The 23,561-nt window shown below is 36.9% G+C and overlaps 1 protein-coding gene across 1 annotated transcript in view; it reads right to left on the bottom strand.

Annotated features, from left to right (window-relative positions):
- Positions 1-23,561, bottom strand: part of TEX11 (testis expressed 11) — a 203,865-nt gene that overhangs the window by 179,566 nt on the left and 738 nt on the right. The window contains exons 2-3 of the mRNA XM_070365322.1: positions 23,007-23,064; positions 6,422-6,543 (exon numbers count right to left, since the gene is read on the bottom strand). Of these exons, the coding sequence (XP_070221423.1) occupies positions 6,422-6,543; positions 23,007-23,043 (159 nt within the window). The 5' untranslated portion in view covers positions 23,044-23,064. The remainder of the gene's footprint in view (positions 1-6,421; positions 6,544-23,006; positions 23,065-23,561) is intronic.

Raw genomic sequence — 23,561 nt, 5'->3', positions numbered from 1 at the left:
ATAATCACAAGTTAAGTATAGGACACATAAGAGGAAGTAGATAATAGTAAAGCCATTCTGAGAGAATTGCTGAAGCAGGAACTCTGTTTGTAGGGCAACAATGATTTCTGGAGACAATAAATCTGGGTGTGGTGGGGGGACTAAAAATGTCAAACCTCTGACCTAATGCTTTTGTCAAAGTATAAAAGAAAACCTGAAGCTTAAAATAAACATGTAGCCCCGCACCTTGAGTCAGAGGCTACATCATTGTCCACCGACACCGCTCACCCCTTCAGGCTGATTCCCTGGCTGCTGGAGCTGGACTCCGGCACATGTCCTCCATAACCTAGTCTTTTTACTTTTTCTCCCAAAAACTTAACATCAGAGTAATTATATCACTGTCCTATCAACACAACTTGTTCATTCCTATCTGTGTACCTTTATTCATACAAACCAGTCAGTCCTAAAGGAAATCAACCCTGAATATTCACTGGAAGGACTGTTGCTGACATGGAAGCTCCAATACTTGGGCCACCTGGTGTGAAGAGCCAACTCATTGGAAAAGACCCTGATGCTGGGAAAGATTGAGGGCAGGAGGAGAAGGGGGCAACAAAGGACAAGATGGTTAGATGGCACCACTGACTCATTGGACATGAGTTTGAGCAACCTTCAGGAGATAGTGAAGGACAGGGGAGCCTGGCATGCTGCAGTCCATGGGGCTGCAAAGAGGACACAACTTAGTGACTAAACAACAAGAAATTCATAGTTGGCTTCACCAGATATACCTCCTCCCCTTATCTTTATGTAATTCAAATTCAAATTCAACCTCACCAAGAACATACATGCAATTTTCAACAACTACTACATTCTTCATTATCTTTCTCTTCTTTGAATTCCTGTATTCACTAAGTTTCACATAATTGAACAATTAATTATGCTACTTTGTATTATTTATCTTTTGTTTTTGTTGTTACTCTTATTTCCCAACTAGGCTTCTTGATATCAAAGATCATACCTTACTCAATTTATGTAGCACTCACATTACCTACCAAAGTGCTAAGTAAAGAATACATATTCAAATAATAAGATTTATTTTACTATGTCCTGTTCTAGGAACAAGGGGAGCAAAGATTTTGGCAGCTTCTTTTGGGGTTTATCTTTCTATCAGGTCAACCAGATGAAAAAATGAATCAATCTCATAGCATCAAAAGAATAAAATTTGCAATAAGTTGGCTTCTGGCAAGAGATCTCTAGAGGCAATAGTTGATCCTGGGTGGTACTACTGCCTGAGACCAATATACCATAGCTCTGGCCTAAATCTCCCAGTGTGCTATAGCGACGACAATACAAGTTATATACCTACCATTCTTATCATAAACATATTGATAGCAAATGACTAAAAGGAATAATAACTGGAAAAAAAATTTAAACTCAGTTTGTGTACAATAATGGTACACAATTGTATTTTAGTTTATTCGTTTATTTTCTCCAGTGCCACTTTTTCCCCCTATGGTTTCAAATTTCCCTGACGAGCTCTGCTTTAAACAGATTATTTATTTGGCATGGCCATCATTTCACTAACTATTCTGCAGCTAATTGTCATGCTTACCTCCATCTCTCTCACATAGTATCCCCATCCCACAACTGACCTAATGATGACTTTCGCATGAAGTATTATTTGATATGTTTCATCAAAAGCACATGGAGTTAATATTTGACTCAAAATTTCCCAGAAAAACAAATGGTATTTAGAGGGAAATATTAACATCCAGAATAAAGCAACTTAAAGAAGTTGCCTTTTTTGATATTTTAGAAAGCAATTTAACAATATGTAAAAAGAGCCAAAAATGTTCTTATCTTTTGACACAGTTAATTGTTTTACTGAAATAATCTAAAATATGGAGGGGATAATCTCTGCACTTAATAGTGTTCCTCATATCATTATTTACAATAGTGAAAAATTAAGAACAATATAAGCACTCAGTAATAAAGAAATATATAGATAAATTACAATAAATCTACTAGATGGAATGTTATTCAGTCATTTAAGACAGTGATCATGGACCTCCCTGGTGGCCCAGTGGTTAAGACTCCACCTGCCAACACAGGGGACATAGGTTCAATTCTTGGTCCAGGAAGATTCTACATTTCTCAGGACAACTAAGCCTGCATGCCACAACTACTAAAGTCCACACGCCCTAGAGTCACAAAACAATAAATACTGTTATGATTCCACTTATATGAGGTACCAAGAGTAGTCAAACTTATGGAGATAGAAAGCAGAATGGTGGTTGACAGAGTCTGGGGAAAAGGAAAATGAAGTAGTTGTTTAACAGGTATAGAATTTCAGTTTTTCAAGATGAAAAGAGTTCAGGAGTTGGTTGCACAATGATGTGAATGTACTTGATACTACTGAATTTTACATTTTAAAATAGTTAAGATGGTAAATTTTATGTTATGTATACTTTACCACAATTAAAAATAAAACAAGCACAGTGAGATACTACTTTACATTCACTAGGATGGCTATAATCAAAAAGACAGATAACAATAAATTTTGCTCCTGATATGGAAAAATTGGGTCACTCATACACTGCTGTTGGGAATGTAAAATGGTACAGTCACTTTGGAAAACAATCCAGCAGTTCCTCAAAAACAAAAGAGTTACTATATGACCAGCAAATTCACTCTTAGGTATATACCTGGAAGAAATGACAGAAACCAACAAAATTTCTGTAAAGCAATTATCCTTCAATTAAAAGATAAATGTTTTAAAATATGTAAAACCTGTACATGAATGCTCATAGCAGCATTATTTTTAAGACATTCATTCTCCTCAGATTTATATATAGATTTAATATAATCCTTATTAAAATATCAAGAGCTTTTTTTCACTTGGATTAATACTTTTTTAATTAGAGAATATTACTTAACAATATTGTGATGGTTTTTGCCATACATCAACATGAACTGGCCATAGGTATATATATGTCCCCTCCCTCTAGAACCCTCCTCCCACCTCCCTCCCCATCCCACCCCTCTAAGGTATCACAGAGCACCAGCTTTGGGTTCTCTGTGTAATACATCCAACTCCCACTGGCTATCTATTTTACATATACTAGCATATATGTTGGAGAAGGCAATGGCAACCCACTCCAGTACTCTTGCCTGGAAAATCCCATGGATGGAGGAGCCTGGTGGGCTGCAGTCCATGGGGTCGCTGGGAGTTGGACACGACTGAGCGACTTCACTTTCACTTTTCACTTTCATGCATTGGAGAAGGAAATGGCAACCCACTCCAGTGTTCTTGCCTGGAGAATCCCAGGGACGGGACAGCCTGGTGGGCTGCCATCTCTGGGGTCGCACAGAGTCGGACACGACTGAAGCGACTTAGCAGCAGGAGCAGCAGCAGCGTATATGCTTCAAGGCTATTCTCTCAAATCATTCCACCCTGTCCTTCCCTCACTGTGTCCAGAAGTCTATTCTGTAGACACAGACAGCAAAGTGTATCTCCTTTGCTGCCCTGCAAATAGGATCATCAATACTATCTTTCTAGACTCCATATATACGCATTAATATATGATATTTGTCTTTCTCTTTCTGACTTACTTCACTCTGTATAATACGCTCTAGGTTGATCTACCTCATTAGCACTGACTCAAATGCATTCCTTTTTATAGCTGAATAATATTCCATTACTGATGGACCCTGATGCTGGGAAAGACTGAAAGCAAAAGAGGGTGGCAGAGGATGAGACAGTTGGATAGCATCACCAATTCAATGGACATGAACTTGGGCAAACTCTAGGAGATAGTGAGGAACAGAGAGTGGTGGTGTGCTACAGTCCATGGAGTTGCAAAGAGTTAGAAATGACCTAGTGACTGAACAACAACAATATTCCTTTGTGAATATGTACCACAACTTCCTTATCCATTCATCTGTCAGTGGACATCTAGGTTGCTTCCATGTCCTAGATATTGTTAATAGTGCCATAGCAACATTATTTATAGCAGCCAAAAGGTATAAACAGCCCAAATGTTCATCAACAGATGAATGGATATACAAAATGTGACGTACCCAAAGAATGAAATGCTATTCAGCCATAAAAGGTAATGAGTTACAGATACATGCTACAACATGAAAGAACTTTGAAAACATTATGCTAAGGGAAGATCCCCTGGAGAAAGTAGAGGTTACCCACTCCAGTATTCTGGCCTGGGGGTCGCAAAGAGTTGGACACAACTGAGCGACTTGGACTTTCACTTTCAAGTGAAAGCAGTCAGTCCCAAAAGACCACATACTGTATAATTCCATTTATATAATATGTCCAGAATAGGCAAATCCATAGGGACAGAAAGTAGATTAGAAGCTGTCTAGAGCTGGAGAAGAAAGAAGGAAATAGAGCATGTTTCTCTCCGGGGTGATGAAAATGTTCTGAAGTTCACTTTGGTGATGAGTATACAACTCTGTGAAATACTAAAAATCATTGACTTGTACACTTGGGTAAATTATATGGCATATGAATCATATATAAAGCTACATATGTGTGTGTGTGTGGGTATTAGTCACTCAGTCGTGTCCGACTCTTTGTGACCCCATGGACTGTAGCCCACCAGGTTCCTCTGCCCATGGGATTCTCCAGGCAAGAATACTGGAGTGGGTTGCTGTGCCCTTCATATGAAAGATATTTACAATAAACTTTCTTCTCACCTTTCCATTTGTACAGTCACCTAAATGGAAGGATCTGCCCAAGGTAAACATTATCAAAACGTTTCAGAACCTCAAGGCAATTTCAAAATTAAGTGACAGACTTCCAATTAAACACTAGAAAAAAAATACCCTCCCCTCAAAAAAAGCACTACCTCCGAAGGCTTATATTCAACTGAGTTCCCCACTACTAGGTAGTTTCTTATTCTACTGCAAAAGGAAGGAAAAGAGAATTGCTATTAAGTGACTAACTACTATGTATAAGATGGGTTTAGAAAAAGCAGAGGAACCAGAGATCAAATTGCCAACAACCGTTGGATCATACAGAAAGCAAGGGAATTCCAGAAAAACATCTTCTGCTTCATTGACTACGCTAAAGCCTTTGACTGTGTTAATCACAACTATGGAAAATTATTAAAGAGACAGGAATACCAGATCATCTTATCTGTCTCATGAGAAACTTGTATGCAGGTAAGAAGTAACAATTACAACTGGACATGGAACAACTGATTGGTTCAAAACTGAGAAAGGAGTATGACAAGGCTGTATATTGTCACCCTGTTAATTACATGCAGAGTACATTATGCAAAATGCAGGGCTGAATTAATCACAAGATGGAATTAAGATTGCCAGGAGAAATATCAAAAATCTCAGATAAGCAGATGACACCACCCCAATGGCAGAAAGGGAAGAACTTAAGAGCCTCTTGATTAGGGTGAAAGAGGAAAGTGAAAAAGCTGGCTTAATTAAAAAAACTAAGATCATGGCATCTGATCCCATCACTTCATGGCACATAGAAGGGGCTCCAAAATCACTGCGGATGGTGAGCACAGCCATGAAATTAGAAGATGCTTGCTCCTTGGAATAAAAGCTATATAACAAATCTCGACAGCATATTAAAAGCAGAGACATCACTTTGCCAACAAAGGTCTGTATAGTCAAAGCTATGGTTTTTCCAGTAATCATATACAGATGTGATAGCTGGACCATAAAGAACGCTGAGCACTGAAGAACTGATGCTTTCAAACTGTGGTGCTGGAGAAGACTCTTGAGAGTCCCTTTGCCTGCAAGGAGATCAAACCAGTCAATCCTAAAGGAAACCAACCCTGAATGGAATGATGCTGAAGCCGAAGCTCTAGTACTTTGGCCACCTGATTCAAAGAGCCAACTCATTAGAAAAGGCCCTGAAAGACTAAAAGCTAAAGGAGAAGGGGGCAGGAGAGAATGAGACGGTTAGACAGCATCACTAACTCAGAGGACATGAATCTGAGCAAACTCCAGGAGATAGTGAAGGACAGGGGAGCCTCGTGTGGTACAGTCCGTGAGTCATAAAGTCAGACACGACTTAGCAACTGAACAACAACAACCCAGGACCTAAAATATGTTATTTTGTTCACTATTCATAACAACATTGGGAGGTGGGTTTTATTATTCTCCTTTTAACATATGAGAAGAGTGAAGCCTAGAGAGGTTAAATAGTACATAGTAATTTGAGACATATTTTTCCATTGGTTTCTAAAACACTATCTTCCCTAAATGTGCCATTAGGCTTGATTTCTATGTATTTAGATTTCATGTTAATCATGAAGATTGTTTTTTTATTTATACATTAATTAAAACAGTGAATCATAAAAACTTATCATAAAATTATTTTTTAAATTTTATCTTATTTTTAAACTTTACAATATTGTATTAGTTTTGCCAAATATCGAAATGAAATTATTTTTATACCAACCTGAGAATCCTGTATTTCAGCCATAGACTCTCTGTTGATATCTCCTATATCCATGAAGAGTCTATCAATTGCCGCAGGTGTGGTAGGTGAAATGTCTGTCGCAATTAGGTTTTCAATAGTTTCTGAAATAACAAATGATAAAAGTGACATGAACTATCAACATTGGCTGAAACTAGCAAATCATTCTGAAATCTGTTCCTACAGCATGAAGAAACTTCAATGATCCTTAGGGTAAAACTGAACTGGAGATAAAGTTTATTTTAGCTAAAGGAAGAGTACAATTTTCAAATACATTTTCTATTTCCTAGGACTCACTTGTTTATAACTTAATTATCATTACTCATTCTCAAAGTAAAATGCATTGACTTCACAAATAGTATTGTTATTAATAGGTCATTTTAAAACTATAAAATAGAAATTAACAATGTCTTCAAAACTACAAAATGTAGAAATTCTGAAGGGAGACTTAAGATATATGCCCTGTAAAACTGAGATACTTATTAATACATTCAAACATTAGGCAGACATACTCTGAAGTCTTGACCCTACTTTCTGAGAAAAAAAAATGACATGCTCAGTTAGCAACAACATTAACCAGTTACTGAATACTATACAAATAATTTCACCATTTTCTAAAAGACTTGAGCTTCAGAATCCATATGGCTGAACCTGATTAAGCCATAGAATTCCTTAAAATTAAAACATGATGTATAACCATAATTGATGCTTTTCACATTACCAAAATTGAAGTTTTTACAAACTCATGTAACAGAGGTCTCCATAACCTACGTCTCTAATTTCTTGCACTGCTTCTGAGCATTAACTAGCTTTAACGATACTAATAAGAACACCTTCTGGAATATTTTTAATCTGCTACAATAAACAGATTTTTAACCTGTTAAAATAAATAATACATCTTCTAAATTAAATTCTTTGTTAAATATCAGAAAATAGATTCACATAGCCACTTCACAAAGCAAATTATTTTCAAATATACTCAAATATTTTTTAAAGCTCATAGAATCTTTAGAACCCTTCATGATCAGATTTTAGGGAAAACATATCATATATATTTCAGAGGCCTCAAGTAATGATACATATGAAAATAAAAACCTCTAGCTTCCTTACTCCCATAAAGCAGTTAATAGGCTAATATTAAATTTTTTTATTCTTCTAAGATTAGGTAACCATTATTCCTTGCTCAAAATACTGATAACAGATTTAGAAAAGTTTAGAATGGAAGAAAATATTTGCAAATCATATATCTGATAAGGGCTTAATATCCAAAACATATAAAGAAATCAGACAACTTAATGGTAAAAACTCAAACTTAAGAAACATACTGAAGACCACTAGGTACACGAAGAAAAGAAGCTCAACATCATTTATCATCAAAGAAATGCAAATCAAAACCACAATGAGATATCACTTCACACCTGTTAGAATGGCCATCATAAAAAAAGACAAGCAATAAGAAGTGTTGGCAGTAATCTGGAGAAAAGGGATGCCTCAGCACTGTCAGCGGAAATGTAAATTGGTGCAGCCACTATGGAAAACAGTAAAGTTCCTCAAAAAATTAAAAACAAAACTACCATATGATTCTACTTCTAGGTATTTATCTGAAGAAAATTTAAAAACTAATTGAAAAGATATGTGCAAACTCATGTTCACTGCAGGACTATTTACAATAGCTAAGATGTGGAAGAGAAGACTACACATGGACATCACCAAATGGTCAACACCAAAATTAGACTGATTATATCCTTTGCAGCCAAAGATGGAGAAGCTCTATACAGTCAGCAAAAACAAGACCAGTAGTGGACTGTGGCTCAGATCATGAACTGCTTATTGCCAAATTCAGACTTAAACTGAAGAAAGTGGAGGAAACCACTGACCATTCAGTTCAGTTCAGTTCAGTCGCTCAGTCGTGTCCAACTCTTTGCGACCCCATGAATTGCAGTACGCCAGGCCTCCCTGTCCATCACCAACTTCCAGAGTTCACCCAAACTCATGTCCATCGAATTGGTGATGCCATCCAGCCATCTCATCCTCTGTCGTCCCCTTCTCCTCCTGCCCCCAATCCCTCCCAGCATAAGAGTCTATTCAGGTATGACCTAAATCAAATCCCTTATGATTATACAGTGGAAGTGAGAAATAGATTTAAGGGACTAGATCTGATACACAGAGTGCCTGATGAACTATGGATGGAGGTTCGTGGCATTGTACAGGGAGCAAGACCATCCCCCAAGAAAAAGAAATGCAAAAAAGCAAAATGGCTGTCTGAGGAGGTCTTACAAATAGCTGTGAAAAGGAGAGAAGAGAAAAGCAAAGGAGAAAAGGAAAGATATAAGCATCTGAATGCAGAGTTCCAAAGAATAGCAAGGAGAGGTAAGAAAGCCTTCCACAGTGATCAATGTAAAAAAATAGAGGAAAACAAGAGAATGGGGAAGACTAGAGATTTCTTAAAGAAAATTAGAGATACCAAGGGAACATTTCATGCAAAGATGGTCTCAATAAAGGACAGAAATGGTATGGACCTAACAGAAGCCGAAGATATTAAGAAGTGGCAAGAATACACCAAAGAACTGTACAAAAAAGATCTTCAGAACCCAGATAATCACGATGGGTTGATCACTCACACTCACCTAGAGCCAGACACCCTGGAATGTGAAGTCAGGTGGGCCTTAGGACGCATCACTATGAACAAAGTTAGTGGAGGTGATGGAATTCCAGTTGAGCTATTTCAAATCCTAAAAGATGATGCTGTGAAAGTGCTGCACTCAATATGTCAGCAAATTTGGAAAACTCAGCAGTGGCCACAGGACTGGAAAAGGTCAGTTTTCATTTCAATCCCAAAGATAGGTAATGCCAAAGAATGCTCAAACTACCACACAATTGCACTCATCTCACATGCTAGTAATGCTCAAAATTCTCCAAGCCAGGCTTCAGCAATATGTGAACCATGAAATTCCAAATGTTCAAGCTGGTTTTAGAAAAGGCAGAGGAACCAGAGATCAAATTGCCAACATCCGCTGGATCATCGAAAAAGCAAGAGAGTTCCAGAAAAACACCTATTTCTGCTAAAGCCTTTGACTGTGTGGATCACAATAAACTGTGGAAAATCCTGAAAGAGATGGGAATACCAGACCACTTGACCTGCCTCTTTGAGAAACCGTATGCAGGTCAAGAAGCAACAGTTAGAACTGGACATGGAACAACAGACTGGTTCCAAATAGGAAGAGGAGTACATCAAGGCTGTATATTGTCACCCTGCTTATTTCACTTATATGCAGAGTACATCATGAGAAACGCTGGGCTGGAGGAAGCATAAGCTGGAATCAAGATTGCTGGGAGAAATATCAATAACCTCAGAGATGCAGATGACACCACCCTTATGGCAGAAAGTGAAGAAGAACTAAAGAGCCTCTTGATGACAGTGAAAGAGGAGAGTGAAAAAGTTGGCTTAAAGCTCAACATTCAGAAAACTAAGATCACGGCATCCGCTCCCATCACTTCATGGCAAATAGATGGGGAAACAGTGGCAACAGTGGCTGACTTTATTTTTCTGGGCTCCAAAATCACTGCAGATGGTGATTGCAGCCATGAAATTAAAAGATGCTTACTCCTTGGAAGGAAAGTTATGACCAACCTAGACAGCATATTAAAGAACAGAGACATTACTTTGTCAACAAAGGTCCATCTAGTCAAAGCTATGTTTTTTCCAGTAGTCATGTATGGATGTGAGACTTGGACTGTGAAGAAAGCTGAGCACTGAAGAATTGATGCTTTTGAACTGTGCTGTTGGAGAAGACTCTTCAGAGTCCCTTCGCCTGCAAGGAGATCCAACCAGTCCATCCTAAAGAAGATCAGTCCTGGGTGTTCACCGGAGGGACTAATGTTGAAGCTGAAACTCCAATACTTTGGCCACCTGATGCAGAGAGCTGACTCATTTGAAAAGACCCTGATGCTGGGAAAGATTGAGGCAGGAGGAGAAGCGGACGACAGAGGATGAGATGATTGGATGGCATCACCGCCACAATGGACATGGGTTTGGGTGGACTCCGGGAGTTGGTGATAGACAGGGAGGCCTGGCGTGCTGCAGTTCATGGGGTCGCAAAGAGTCGGACACAACTGTGACTGAACTGAAGACGTGGAAAGAACCTAAGTGCCCATCAATGGATGAATGAATAAAGAAAATGTGGTAAATATATACAAAAGAATATTATTCAGCCATAAAAGAATGAAATCTTGCCATCTGCAACATGGATGGACTTTAAAGGTGTTATGCTAAGTGAAACAAGTCGGAGAAAGACAAATACTATATGATCTCACTGACACATAGAGACATTAAAAAGAGAAAGCCCATAGATACAGGAAATAGATTGGTGGTTGTCAGAAGCAGGAGGCAGAGTGGGCCAAATGGGTAAAGGAAATCAAAAGATACACTTTCAGTTATAAAATACATAGGTCATAGGAATGTGATGTATAGCATGACAACTATTATATATTTTTAAATTGCTAAGAGTAAAAAACTGCTAAGACTAAATCTTAAAATTTATCAACACAAGAAAAATTTCTAACTATGTATAGTGATGGATGTTAAATTAGATTTATTATGCTGATCATTTTGTAATATACATAAATATTGAATCATTATGTTGCACACTTGAAACCAACATGATGTTGTATGTCAATTATACCACAATTTTTAAAAAATTAGGAAAAATTTTTAAGTGTTTTAAAAAAATCCAAGTATCATTTAGAAAGATTTCTTAAAACGTTTTCGAAAAGAAAAAAACCATTAGTGTGGGGTGTCTGGCACTGAAGCTTGCTGCCTCTTGGGTGGAGTGTGGTCTCAGTGTAGGTATGTCATAGGGAACAATATTCCTTGGGGTCAGGAATTCTATGATAGTCCAAAGTTCTGGAGTTGAGCCTCCTGCTTCTGGGTTTCAATCCCAACCTCTGACAGTAGCATCAAGACTTCTCTGTCCACACAACTCAGAAGACAAAACCCTTAGGTCAATGGTGAAACAACTCCCCACAGCCAGGAACACCCAAAGAGATTCACAGAGTTATATAGAGAAGAGGGAGGAAGGAGATAGAGGTGATCAGGAGGAGAAAAGGGGGAGTAGTCAAAAGAGAAGAAGGCAATCAAGCCAGTAATCAAATTCCTAAGTGAAAATGGGTATTAGAAATTAAACGCTTAAAGGTACAAAATTAATAACAAAAGATCAAAAAGCAAAAATTAAAAACATAGAAAAATTGGACTCTTAAAAGTACAATATAAAAAAAAAGTAAATTGAACATAAAGAACCATATTAGGATAGTATGAGGAAAATGAGGATGGGGAAGAAAGTTTAAAAACAGGAAAAAATAAGAATAAAAAATAAAAAGAAATAATAAACTTTTAAAAATAATAATTATATAGAAAAATATATCTAGGAATTTCTCTGGAGCTGTTGTAAGCAGTGTGGGGTCATTTCAGTGTCAGATAATCCCTTGTTCCAGCTTGTACTTGTTCTCAAAGTCAACAGTTGCCCCTCAAATGCAGTCTCAGCTTAACTGCAGGATTTTAATCTGTTGCACCTGCCACTTCTGGGGCAGTTCCCCTTTCTTTTCTTTGCTTAGGTTGGCCTCCTCTGCTTGCAAGTCTCTTCAGTGTCTCATTTCTGCGCTGACATGAGGGGACAAAAGTGGCCACTTACTCAGGCTCACTTGCTCAGTTGTGCAGTGGCAAGGGAGGGATAACAAACACCACTGAGATGTGTGGGTTGGATGTGCTCACAATGGATGGACCACATGGGAGTCGCCACAGCCCAAGGTGGCATGCACTTCCCAGGTCCAAGCCACTGGAGCTAATCAGTGAATATGGTAAAATCACAGGATATAATATTAATACACAAAAATCCCTAGTATTCCTGTATGCTAACAATGAAAAAAATTAGAAAGAAAAATTAAGGAAATAATACCATCCACCACTGCAATGAAAAGAATAAAATATTTAGGAATAAACTTCCCTAAAGAAACAAAAGACCTGTATACAGAAAACTATAAAACACTGATGAAAGAAATGAAAGATGACACAACAGATGGAGAAATATGTCATGTTCTTGGATTCAAAGAAATCAATATAGTGAAAATAAGTATACTACCCAAAGCAATCCACAGATTCAATGCAATCCCTATCAAACTACCAACAGTATTTTTCACAGAACTAGAACAAATAATTTCACAATTTGTATGGAAACACAAAAGTCCCCAAATAGCCAAAGCAATCTTGAGAAGAAAGAATGGAACTGGAGGAATCAACCTGCCTGACTTCAGACTATACTACAAAGCCAGAGTCATCAAGAAAGTATGATATTGGCACAAAGACAGAAATATAAATCAATGGACCAAAACAGAAAGTCCAGAGATAAATCCACACACCTATGCACACCTTATCATTGACAAAGGAGGCAAAAATATACAATGGAGAAAAGACAGTCTCTTCAACAAGTGGTGCTGGGAAAACTGGGCAACTACGTGTAAAAGAATGAAAGAACACTTTCTAACATCATACACAAAAATAAACTCAAAATGGATTAAAGACCTAAATGTAAGACCAGAAACTATAAACCTCTTAGAGGAAAACATAGGCAGAACATTCTCCAACATAAATCACAGCAAGATCCTCTATGACTCACCTGCCAGAGCAATGGAAATAAAAACAAAAATAAACAAATGGGATCTAATTAAACTTAAAAGCTTGAAGGAAACTATAAGCAGTGTGAAAAGACAGCCCTCAGAATGGGAGAAAATAGCAAAGGAAACAAATGACAAAGAATTATTCTCCAGAATATATAAGCAGCTCATGCAGCTCAGTATCAGAAAAAAGAACACCCCAATCAAAAAGTGGGCAAAAGACCTAAACAGACATTTCTCCAAAGAAGACATACAGATGGCTATTAAACACATGAAAAGATGTTCAACAATACTCAATTCAGAGAAATGCAAACCAAAACCAGAATAATTATCATCTCACACCAGTCAGAATGACCATCATCAAAAAGTCCACAACCAATAAATGCTGGAGAGGGTGTGGAGAAAAGGGAACCCTCTTACACTGTTGGTGGGAATGCAAACTGGTACAGCCACTATGGAGAACAGTATGGAGATTCCTTAAAACACTGGTACTAGAACTTGCCATATGACCCAGTAATCCCACTGCTGGGCATATGGAGGAAACCAGAATTCAAAGAGACACATGTACCCCAATATTCATTGCAGCACTATTTACAATAGCTAGGACATGGAAGCAACCTTGATTCCATCGGCAGATGAATGGATAAAGAAGTTGTATAGAACAGTCTTTTGGACTCTGTGGGAGAGGGAGAGGGTGGGATGATTTGGCAGAATGGCACTGAAATATGTATAATATCATATATGAAACAAGTCGCCAGTCCAGGTTCGATGCACGATACTGGATGCTTGGAGCTGGTGCACTGGGACGACCCAGAGGGATGGTATAGGGAGGGAGGAGGAAGGAGGGTTCAGGATGGGGAACACATGTATACCTGTGGCAGATTCATTTCGATATATGGCAAAACCAATACCATATTGTAAAGTTAAATAAAATAAAATAATAAAAAAAGAAGTTGTGGTACATATACTCAATGGAATATTACTCAGCTATAAAAAAGAAACACATTTGAGTCAGTTCTAATGAGGTGGATGAACCTGGAGCCTATCATATAGAGTGAAGTAAGTCAGAAAGAGAAAGATAAATACAGTATATTAACACATATATATGGAATTTAGAAAGATGGCACCAACGATCCAACATGCAGGGCAGCAAAGGAGACACAGACATAAAGGACAGACTTTGGACTCAGTGGGAGAATGCGAGGGTGGGATGATTTGAGAGAATAGCACTGTAATATGTACATTACCATATTTAAAACAGATGACCAGTGAAAGTTCAATGCATGAAGCAGGGTACCCAAAGCCAGTGCTCTGGGACAACCAAGAGAGATACAGTGGGGAGGGAAGAGGGAAGGAGTTTCAGGAGGAGGACACATGTATACCTGTAAGTACTTATCCTCCAATTAAAATAAATAAACTAATTTAAAACTAAGTTTTAAAAAAGAAAAAAACCAATATAAAACTTTTAAATTTGACTTCATTTTTTTTAATCCAGATATTTTATTAGAATATCAATTATAACTCCTAGTTACATAGTATATGAGACTGTGATTCTGACTTGTGAATGTTCTCTTAATGTTTTATATAATTCATTCTTTGTCAAAATAACCTGATCCTTTCAAAACATATTTTCAGTGTCATTCAGTTGAGCAACTTGACTGACACCAGCTGAGGTAATGACAGCACTGGAGTTCTTTAGGATAAAATGCAGTCAGCAAAGCTGAGTAAGTAAGAGAGATCACATAGCTGAATGGTTGAGAGTTACACTATGAAGGAGAGACTTTCTTCTGGGAGAAGTTCAGAAAAAAGCTTCTATAAATACAGGCTATTCCTGAGATGTGAAGACAACATCCTGTATTAAGGTTATATCAAGCAAGATTGTACATTTTGAAAGAAAATGATTAAATTATCTTCCTGGCTACTGAAATAAACTATGATTTACAATATGATTTCAGTTAATTTAAATGAGATTCATCCTGGTTAAAACTGGGGAGTCACTCTATTGAGGCAGCCATGTTAATCTGTACCAATTAATTCTAATTAGGTAGACAGCATTTTAGGTACAGTATAGGGAAAATTTCTCTGTCCTTGAGGACAGGAGATTCTGTTACAACATGGAAAAAAAAATCTATCAACAGTCCTGCCAAGTCTCTCCCCATGACCTCCATCAACTCAAGCAGTCATTCAAAAGCCAAAGCAGTTCAAAGACTTTCCAGGGGCAAGATTTTACTCCAAATCACAATAATTATCTGCAAATTCTTCAGTGAGAAAAGGATGAAAAATGACAATAAAGTTAACATTTGCCTAGTGCTTTATATAGTCTCTTAGCTTTTTCATATGCATTTTCATTTAATCATCAATGTACTCTGTAAGGGAGATTATTTATTTAAAGAACTTTCTTCTTTTTTAATATTTATTTATTTGGCTGGGTCTTAGTTGCAGCACACAGACTCTCTAGTTGTGGTATATCGATTCTCTAGTTGCAGCATGCAGGCTTAGTTGTCCCTTGGCATGTGGGATCTTAGTTCCTTATCCAGGGATCAAACCCACATCCCCTGCACTGCAAAGTGGATTTTTAACCACTGAACCACCAGGGTCCTGGAATATATTTTTATTTTATGAGATGCAGGCACTGAGATTTAACAAAGCATAGTAACTTCTTAAAACTGACAGAAAGAGGAAGTAGTAAACTAGGACTTGAACTGAGGCTTTCTAATATGAAATCCTATACTTTCCACTATATTAGGCCTATTGAGAAAGGCCTGGAAGAACTGACTTGCCAGGACTCTGAGACAACTAAAAAATAGTAAAGAGAGAATAAATGAGCCAACACTATTCAGAGTGCTACACTATAATTCTGTTGTGGGCTAAGAAAATCTCCCAACAGAGGCTGGTTTTAATGAGGACAGTCAAAATGTCCAAAACAGTGTCAAGGGGGCATGGGAAAAAAAATTGGACAAACAGGTTAGTGATGGACAAAATCACACTGCAAATCATACTGCCTATCTTATGGTCAGAGAGACAATCATTTTTCTTATGCAATGTTCCAGGAGGACCCAACTGACGAACTGGGTATGGCACAACAGAATCCAATCAGTGAATCATAATGCCTAAGTCACATGAAACTGCATGCACCATAGTTTAAGAGAATTATTCACAGCAATGTATTGTAGTTCTGAGCAGAACCTTCATCCTTGAGAGCAACTAGGAAAGGATACAGGGCAGGGCTAACTCCATGAAAACCATGACAGTTAGAAATGATAAAGCTCAACAGGTGCCCAAAGTATACCCATAGCATGTTAAATATCAAATCTGATGGCCACTATGACTTCATTCCAAAACAACCTCTTCCCTACTTCATAATACTGTTATTCTTTCTTGCTCCAGACAGAATTGGCTCAGGGACTGGAGCAAACTTAAGTCTGGGTTCATCAGGAGATAAAGGTACGTCAAATTTTAGAGGGCAACTGGCTGGGCAGCAGGGAGCGTAAAAAGGCAAGAGATGACTAGATCATGCTAATCAAAAAAGGAATTTCCAACTTGATTCTGGTGAGGAAATACATCTAGTCTCATCCAGGGCACTAAACTTTAGAGACTAAAGGGTAGAATTATACTTACTCTGAACAAACTATAGCAGTAGGAGGAATATCTCAAAAAGCTACAACTCAGTCCTCTCAATCAAATGCACATTGTATAAATGTTTCAGTGAATTTGGTATTTCCTTCACACGCCTATAAAATGGAAGGTCAAAAACCAAACTCAACTTGCCAATTCATCCAATCCTACCCCTAAGTATCTGTATAGATTTACAAAGTCTCTGTATAAGTTTTACTCTCATTACATCCTCTTACCCACCGTAGCTGAGCCCTGCTGCTCTTGACTGAGTCTTTTATTCAGCTGAGATCTGGTTTGTTTTAGTTACCACCATACCAAAGGCTATTTTTATCTAAGTACTTAATTAACTTCTGTTTACACAGCGTTAACACATTAAAAACCAGAGACATTACTTTGCCAACAAACGTCCGTCTAGTCAAGGCTATGGTTTTTCCAGTGGTCATGTATGGATGTGAGACTTGGACCCATTTCCCTCATCCTTCTCCCCAAAATTGTAACTATGTGAGGTGATAGATGCCTTAAACAACATTACTGTGGTAATCACTTTGCTATACATACATATATAAAAATCATTAGGCTGTACATCTTAAACTTACACAATATTATATGTCAATTTTATCTCAATAAAGCTGAGGAGAAAGGTGAATAGGAATTGGTAACAGAAGTTCATATACAGAGAGCCTCAAGAGGCCTTCAAAGAGATGAACCAAAATTCTAAATCTAGAGTTAAAGCCAAGTACAGAATAAGACAGTGGCCAGGCTTTGGAAACAACAGAAAATCAGGCAGGTTGAATAAGCATACTCAAGAGTACTTGAGCTCATCAATGAATTTGGTAAAGTTGCAAGATACAAAATGAATATACAGAAATCTCTTACATTCCTGTACACTAACAACAAAAGATCAGAAAGAGAAATTAAGGAAACACTTTCATTTATTATCACATCAAAAGAAAAAATACTTTGGAATTAACCTATCTACGGAGGCAACAGACCTCTACTCAGAAAACTGTAAGATACTGATGAAATCAAAGATAACACAAAAAGATCGAAAGATTTACCATGTTTTTTGGATTGGAAAAATCAGTATTGTGAAAATGACTATATTACCCAAAGTAATCTACAGATTCAATATAATCCCAATCAAATTACCAATGCCAGTTTTTCACAGAACTAGAACCAAAAAAATTTACATTTTGTATGGAAACACTAAAGACCCAGAATACCCAAAGCAATCCTGAGAAAGAAAAACAGAGCAGGAGGAATCAGGTTTCCTGACTTCAGACTTATCCTACAAAGTTTATAGTAATAAAAACAATGTGGTACTAGCATAAAAACAAATATAGATCAACAGAAAAGGATAGAAAGTCCAGAGATAAACCCACACACCTACGATCACCTAATCTATGACAAGGGAGGCAAGAAGATATAATGGAAAAAAAAGAACCTCATCAATAAGTATTGCTGGGAAAACTGGACAGCTACATAAAAAAATGAAATCAGAACACTCTCTAATACCATACATAAAAATAAACTCAAAATAGATTAAAGACCTAAATGCAAGACCAGATACTATAAACCTCTTAGAAGAAAAGAAAAGTAGAACACTCTCTAACATAAACCACAGAATGATTTTTTTTGATCCATTTCCTAGAGTAATGAAAATAAGAACAAAAATAAACAAATGGGACCTAATTAAACTTAAAAGCTTTTGTGCAGCAAGGACTTCCCTGGCAGTCCAGTGGTTAAGACTCTGTGCTTTCAATGCAGGGAGTGTGGGTTCGATCCCTAGTCAGAGGAGGAAAGATCCCACATGCTGTGGAGCAGCCAAAAAAAAGGAATCCATAAACAAAATAAAAAGACAACACATTGAATGGGAGAAAATATTTGCAAACAAAGTGACCAATAAGGATTACTCTCTAAAATATACAAACAGCTCATGTAGCTTGATATCAAAGAAACAAACAACCTAGTCAAAAACTGGACAGAAGACCTAAATAGACATTTCTCCAAATACAGAGGCCAAGAGGCACATGAAAAGATGCTCAACATCACTGATTATTAGAGAAATGCAAATCAAAACTACAATGAGGTATCATTTCACACAAGTCAGAATGGCCATCATCAAAAAATCTACAAACATTAAATGTTGGACAGGGTATGGTGGGAATGTAAATTGGTACAGTCACTATGGAAAACAGTATAGAGATTCCTTAAAAAGGCAAATATAGAGCTACCATATGACCCAACAATCCCACTCATGGACATATATCTGGAGAAAACCTTAATTTGAAAAGATACATGTGCCCCAATGTTCACTACAGCACTATTTACAATACCCAGGTCATGGAAGCAACCTAAATGTCCATCAAAGGAGGAATGTGGTTATATATATACACACACATACACACATACAGAGGAATATTACTCATCCAAAAAAAAAGAACAAAATAATTTCATCTGCAGCAAAACGGATGGACCTAGAGATTGTCACACTGAGTGAAGTCAGACAGAAAAAGATAAATATCATATGATATTGCTCATATGTCGAATCTAAAAAAAATGGTACAAATGAACCTATTTACAAAACAGCAATAGAGTCACAGATGTAGAAAACAGAATTTTAGTTACCAAGGGGGAAAGGGGGGAGGGATAAACTGGGAGACTGGGATTGACAGATACACACTACTTTATATAAAACAGATAACTAAAGAATCTACTATATAGCACAGGAAATGCTACTCAGTACTCTGTAGTGACCTATATGGGAACAGAATCTAAAAAAGAGTGGATACAATATGCATGTATAACTGATTCACTTTGCTATAAGCAGAAACTAGCACAACATTGTAAATCAACTATACTCTAATAAAAATTAATTCAAAAAAATAAATACTTTTTTAAAAAGCATACTCAGAGCTTGCTGCCTAATGAATTAATGTCAGTCTTAAGTTTTTAATAACATAATATTCCGCCCTTGGCTCTACCCTATTTAACAATTTTATCAATGATTTGCATGAAGAAGTTGAGAGAGAGACAAGAAATAAGAGACAAGATATAATCAGGAACAAAAATTAAATCCCCAATTACAGAATGACATTAACGTAAGAAACAAAAAGTCCTGCATTTAAGTCTCTGAAACTAACTCTACCAATATGACAGTCAAGATGTAGCTTAATATAAGCATGTATTAAAAAAAGACTGAGGGTCTTCTGGGACCAAAAGCTCAAAATGAGTCATTAGTATGGTGTGATTGCCAGCTTCCAAAAAAAAGAAAAAAAAATTCAATCTTAGCTATAACAGTATCTAAAGACAGCAATGATCATTTCTAAATCTAAAGCAAAAGATTACTTTGAGCTTATCATACTGAACCGAGAGAACTGTGTTCTGTTCTGTGTACCATACTTTAAGGAATAACATGAAAAGAATAGAGCATGTTCAGAGGACAGCACACAAAATGATGAGAGGACTAGAATCCATGTAATATGAGGAATGACTAAAAGAACTAAAAATGTTGAATCTGAAGAAGAGACTTTCCAGGGACAGAAGTATTTTAAAATAGTTGAAAAGCTGACATGCAGAAAAGGAGTTACAATGATTTAGACACAATGAGTATAATTTAGACCAATTTCTGTTCCTTTTTGACCTTGAAACTGACTGTAATTGTTGATTCAAAAAGACAGATGTTATGTCAATTCTCCCTGAGAAGAAAATAAGCTATCACATGGCCTTTTGTGATCCATTTTTACAAAACTTGACTAAAAAGGTTATGTACACAGAAGATAAACCTCAAATGGAAAATAAATCTATGAAAATATACCCAACTTCACTACTTAACAGATATGCAAATTAAAACATCCATGTAATACATTAGAGCAAATGGAACTGGCTGAGGAGTATCTAAGAACTCTCTATATTCTCTCTGTAAATATAAAACTGTCCTAAAATAAAATGTTACTTAAAAACAATAACACCCTTCAATCATGCAAAATTTTTTAAGTCTGACAAAAGCAAATATTAGAATAATAAGGAAAGAGAAAGGAAGAGGCAGTACAAATTGTTCAAACTACTTTTGACAATGATTTGGCAATATTTGTTAAGTTAAAGATGCTTATAGCATTTCACCCAGCAGTTCAAATTCTTAATTACAATCCAGAGTAGCACTGCCACTATAGGGTAGCCACTAGCCATATGAGACTATTGAACACTTGAAATGTGGCAAGTCCAAAATGAGACATGCTTTAAGTATAAAATACATACTAGACTTCAATGATTTTGACTAGAAAAGAAAAAGAATATAAACTATTTCATTAATAATTTTTATATTGATTACATGTTGAAATGATAGCATTTTGGATATACTGAGCTAAATATTTGTATCATTAAAATTAATTTCATCTGTTTAAGCTTTTTTAATGTGGTACAAAAAATACAAAATTCTTTACGTTTGCACTGTTTCAGTTGTTCAGCACTGCCCTAGAGCTTCATCCACTAGTGTTCAAGAAATGAATTAATTTAATGAGTCATAACCAACATTTACATTTTTAAAAGAAAAAGCATAGAATAGAAAATATTACATACACATGCACTGTATGTAATAAGGGTAAAATGATTTCATTAAACTTTTGATACAGTGTGTATATACCAAGATGTGATGGAAAATATATTTCCTTTCCATTGGTGTTGGTGGTAGTCAAAAATGTTTGAAAGCTCCTGATAAACTCTTCAAAACACAATGTTGTAATGCTGTTGAGATTAGATAAATAAATTGTGGTACACTTATAGTCAGTGTAATATTACTAATAAGCAGTATAAATAAATGAACTAGAGCTAAAATATCTGTATGGGTAAATATCCAAAACATAATACAGAGCAAAAAAAAAATACAACTTGCAGGAAAATATCATACAAAATGATAACAATTTATGTAATATTTCAAAGATGAAAAAAAGGCACCTTAATCTTTTAGAGAGCATCCCTGGGGGCTCAGATGGTAAAGAATCCACCTGCAAGGCAGGAGACCTGGGTTCAATCCCTAGGTCGGGAAGATCCCCTAGAGGAGGGTATCGCAACCCACTCCAATATTCTTGCCCAGAGAATTCCCACGGACAGAGGAGCCTGGCAAGCTACAGTCCATGGGGTCGTAAAGAGTCAGACAAAACTGAGCGACTAAGCACAATCTTTTAGAAGCATGTAGCAAAATGTGAAGATTCAACAAAACTTTGTGGTAGTTTTACAGGTCTTCATTACATTCCTAAACTTTTCTGTGTGCTTCAAATATTTATGTAAATACCAGGTCTCAAATACAATATATTTAAAAGTAATAATCCCTACTCAATGTTTTTAATCCTTAAAATGAAAGTGAAAGTCACTCAGTTGTGTCCAACTCTTTGTGACCCCATGGACTATACAGTCCATGGAATTCTCCAGGCCAGAACACTGGAGTGGGTAGCCGTTCCTGTCACCAGGGGATCTTCCCAACCCAGGGATTGAACCAAGGTTTCCCAAGTTGCCGGCGGATTCTTTACCAGCTAAGCCACAAGCGAAGCCCTAAAATAGCATATCCTAAATTAAAACTTAAGGTTAAGTGGTAGTGGGCTTTGTTGTTGTTGTAAAATGATAAGCATTAACAAAATACTGACCTAAACTTTTTAAAATCACAGGTTTCTAGCCAATCTGGTTATGACGTATTTCATTATTATATGAACGTGAATGCAAATATACCATAGGTCTAATCATGTCCCTCCAAAAAAGAAGTACAGTAAACTCTCCCATACCTGGCATGGTTGCGGAATCTGGTTTTCTAGTCAATTGAACTGCTTTTTAAACTAAGAATTCCCACAAATATCATCCATTGAGTACCAATTTTCAAAAGAATTAAGATATAATAAAATGCACTTAAACCTAATGCTACACAAGATATAATTTATTTTTCACTGATGATTATGGACAGGCACTTCAGGATCTAGCAGTAATTTTTTTAATGTCCTTTTAACACAGATTTTTATTTCAGATTAAACCAGAGTCACTATGCATGCACAACAATCCCGAGAAAACAAGCTAAAAATTGTGAATTCTATTTCCTTATGCTAGTTTTTAAAAGGATTCCAGTGTCTTAAACATTAACATTGTTTTCCAATACGTAAATGAGAAAACTTGGAGCTATGGATACTCCGAAGAGACAAAATTAGGAAATAAAATACATTCAGATGATCTGAATAAGATAAGGCAGCAAATAGTTAAACATTTTCTTTACTATTTTTACATTTTCTAGTGTAAAGCTAGATACCTTTAAAGTCCATGACACGAAAATGAATGTCGTCCATTTTGGAATCTCCGGCTCAGGCCTACGAAATAAAATATTTTAATATTCTGTCCTTTATTCTCTAGCTTAGCAATAAATTTCTTTTCAAATTTTTCCTGTCAGTTCTGTTCCAAAAGAAAAAATGCTGAGGAGATTTTTAAACCCAGAAAAAGCAGTTACCGAACGCCAGGATCAAGCTCCTCCGACGTGAACTCGGCTTCGAGAAAATTTTCATCTGCCCCGCAACACAAAAACCGCCCCCTGGGCCCGGGTTACCCTGTGATTGGTCTGTCTTCTTGCTGCCTCCTCTAATTGGTTCAAAATTTCCCTTGCCGCTCATACGTTCAAAACATCCAATCACTGACCGTCTTTTTTCCCGCTCTCTGCAGACCCAACTAGCGACCGTCTTTTTTCCCGCTCTCTGCAGACCCAACTAGCGCGCCTCAGCTCCCTTCCCCCAACGGTAACTAACCATGAAGCTCCGCGCCCCCAACGGTCACTAACCATGAAGCTCCCCACCCCCAACAGTCACTAACCATG

This window comes from Bos mutus, chromosome X (genome assembly GCF_027580195.1).
Source record: "Bos mutus isolate GX-2022 chromosome X, NWIPB_WYAK_1.1, whole genome shotgun sequence".
NCBI lineage: Eukaryota > Metazoa > Chordata > Mammalia > Artiodactyla > Bovidae > Bos > Bos mutus.
Note: the sequence above shows the minus strand (reverse complement) of the source record. Positions and strands in the feature narration are given on the sequence as shown.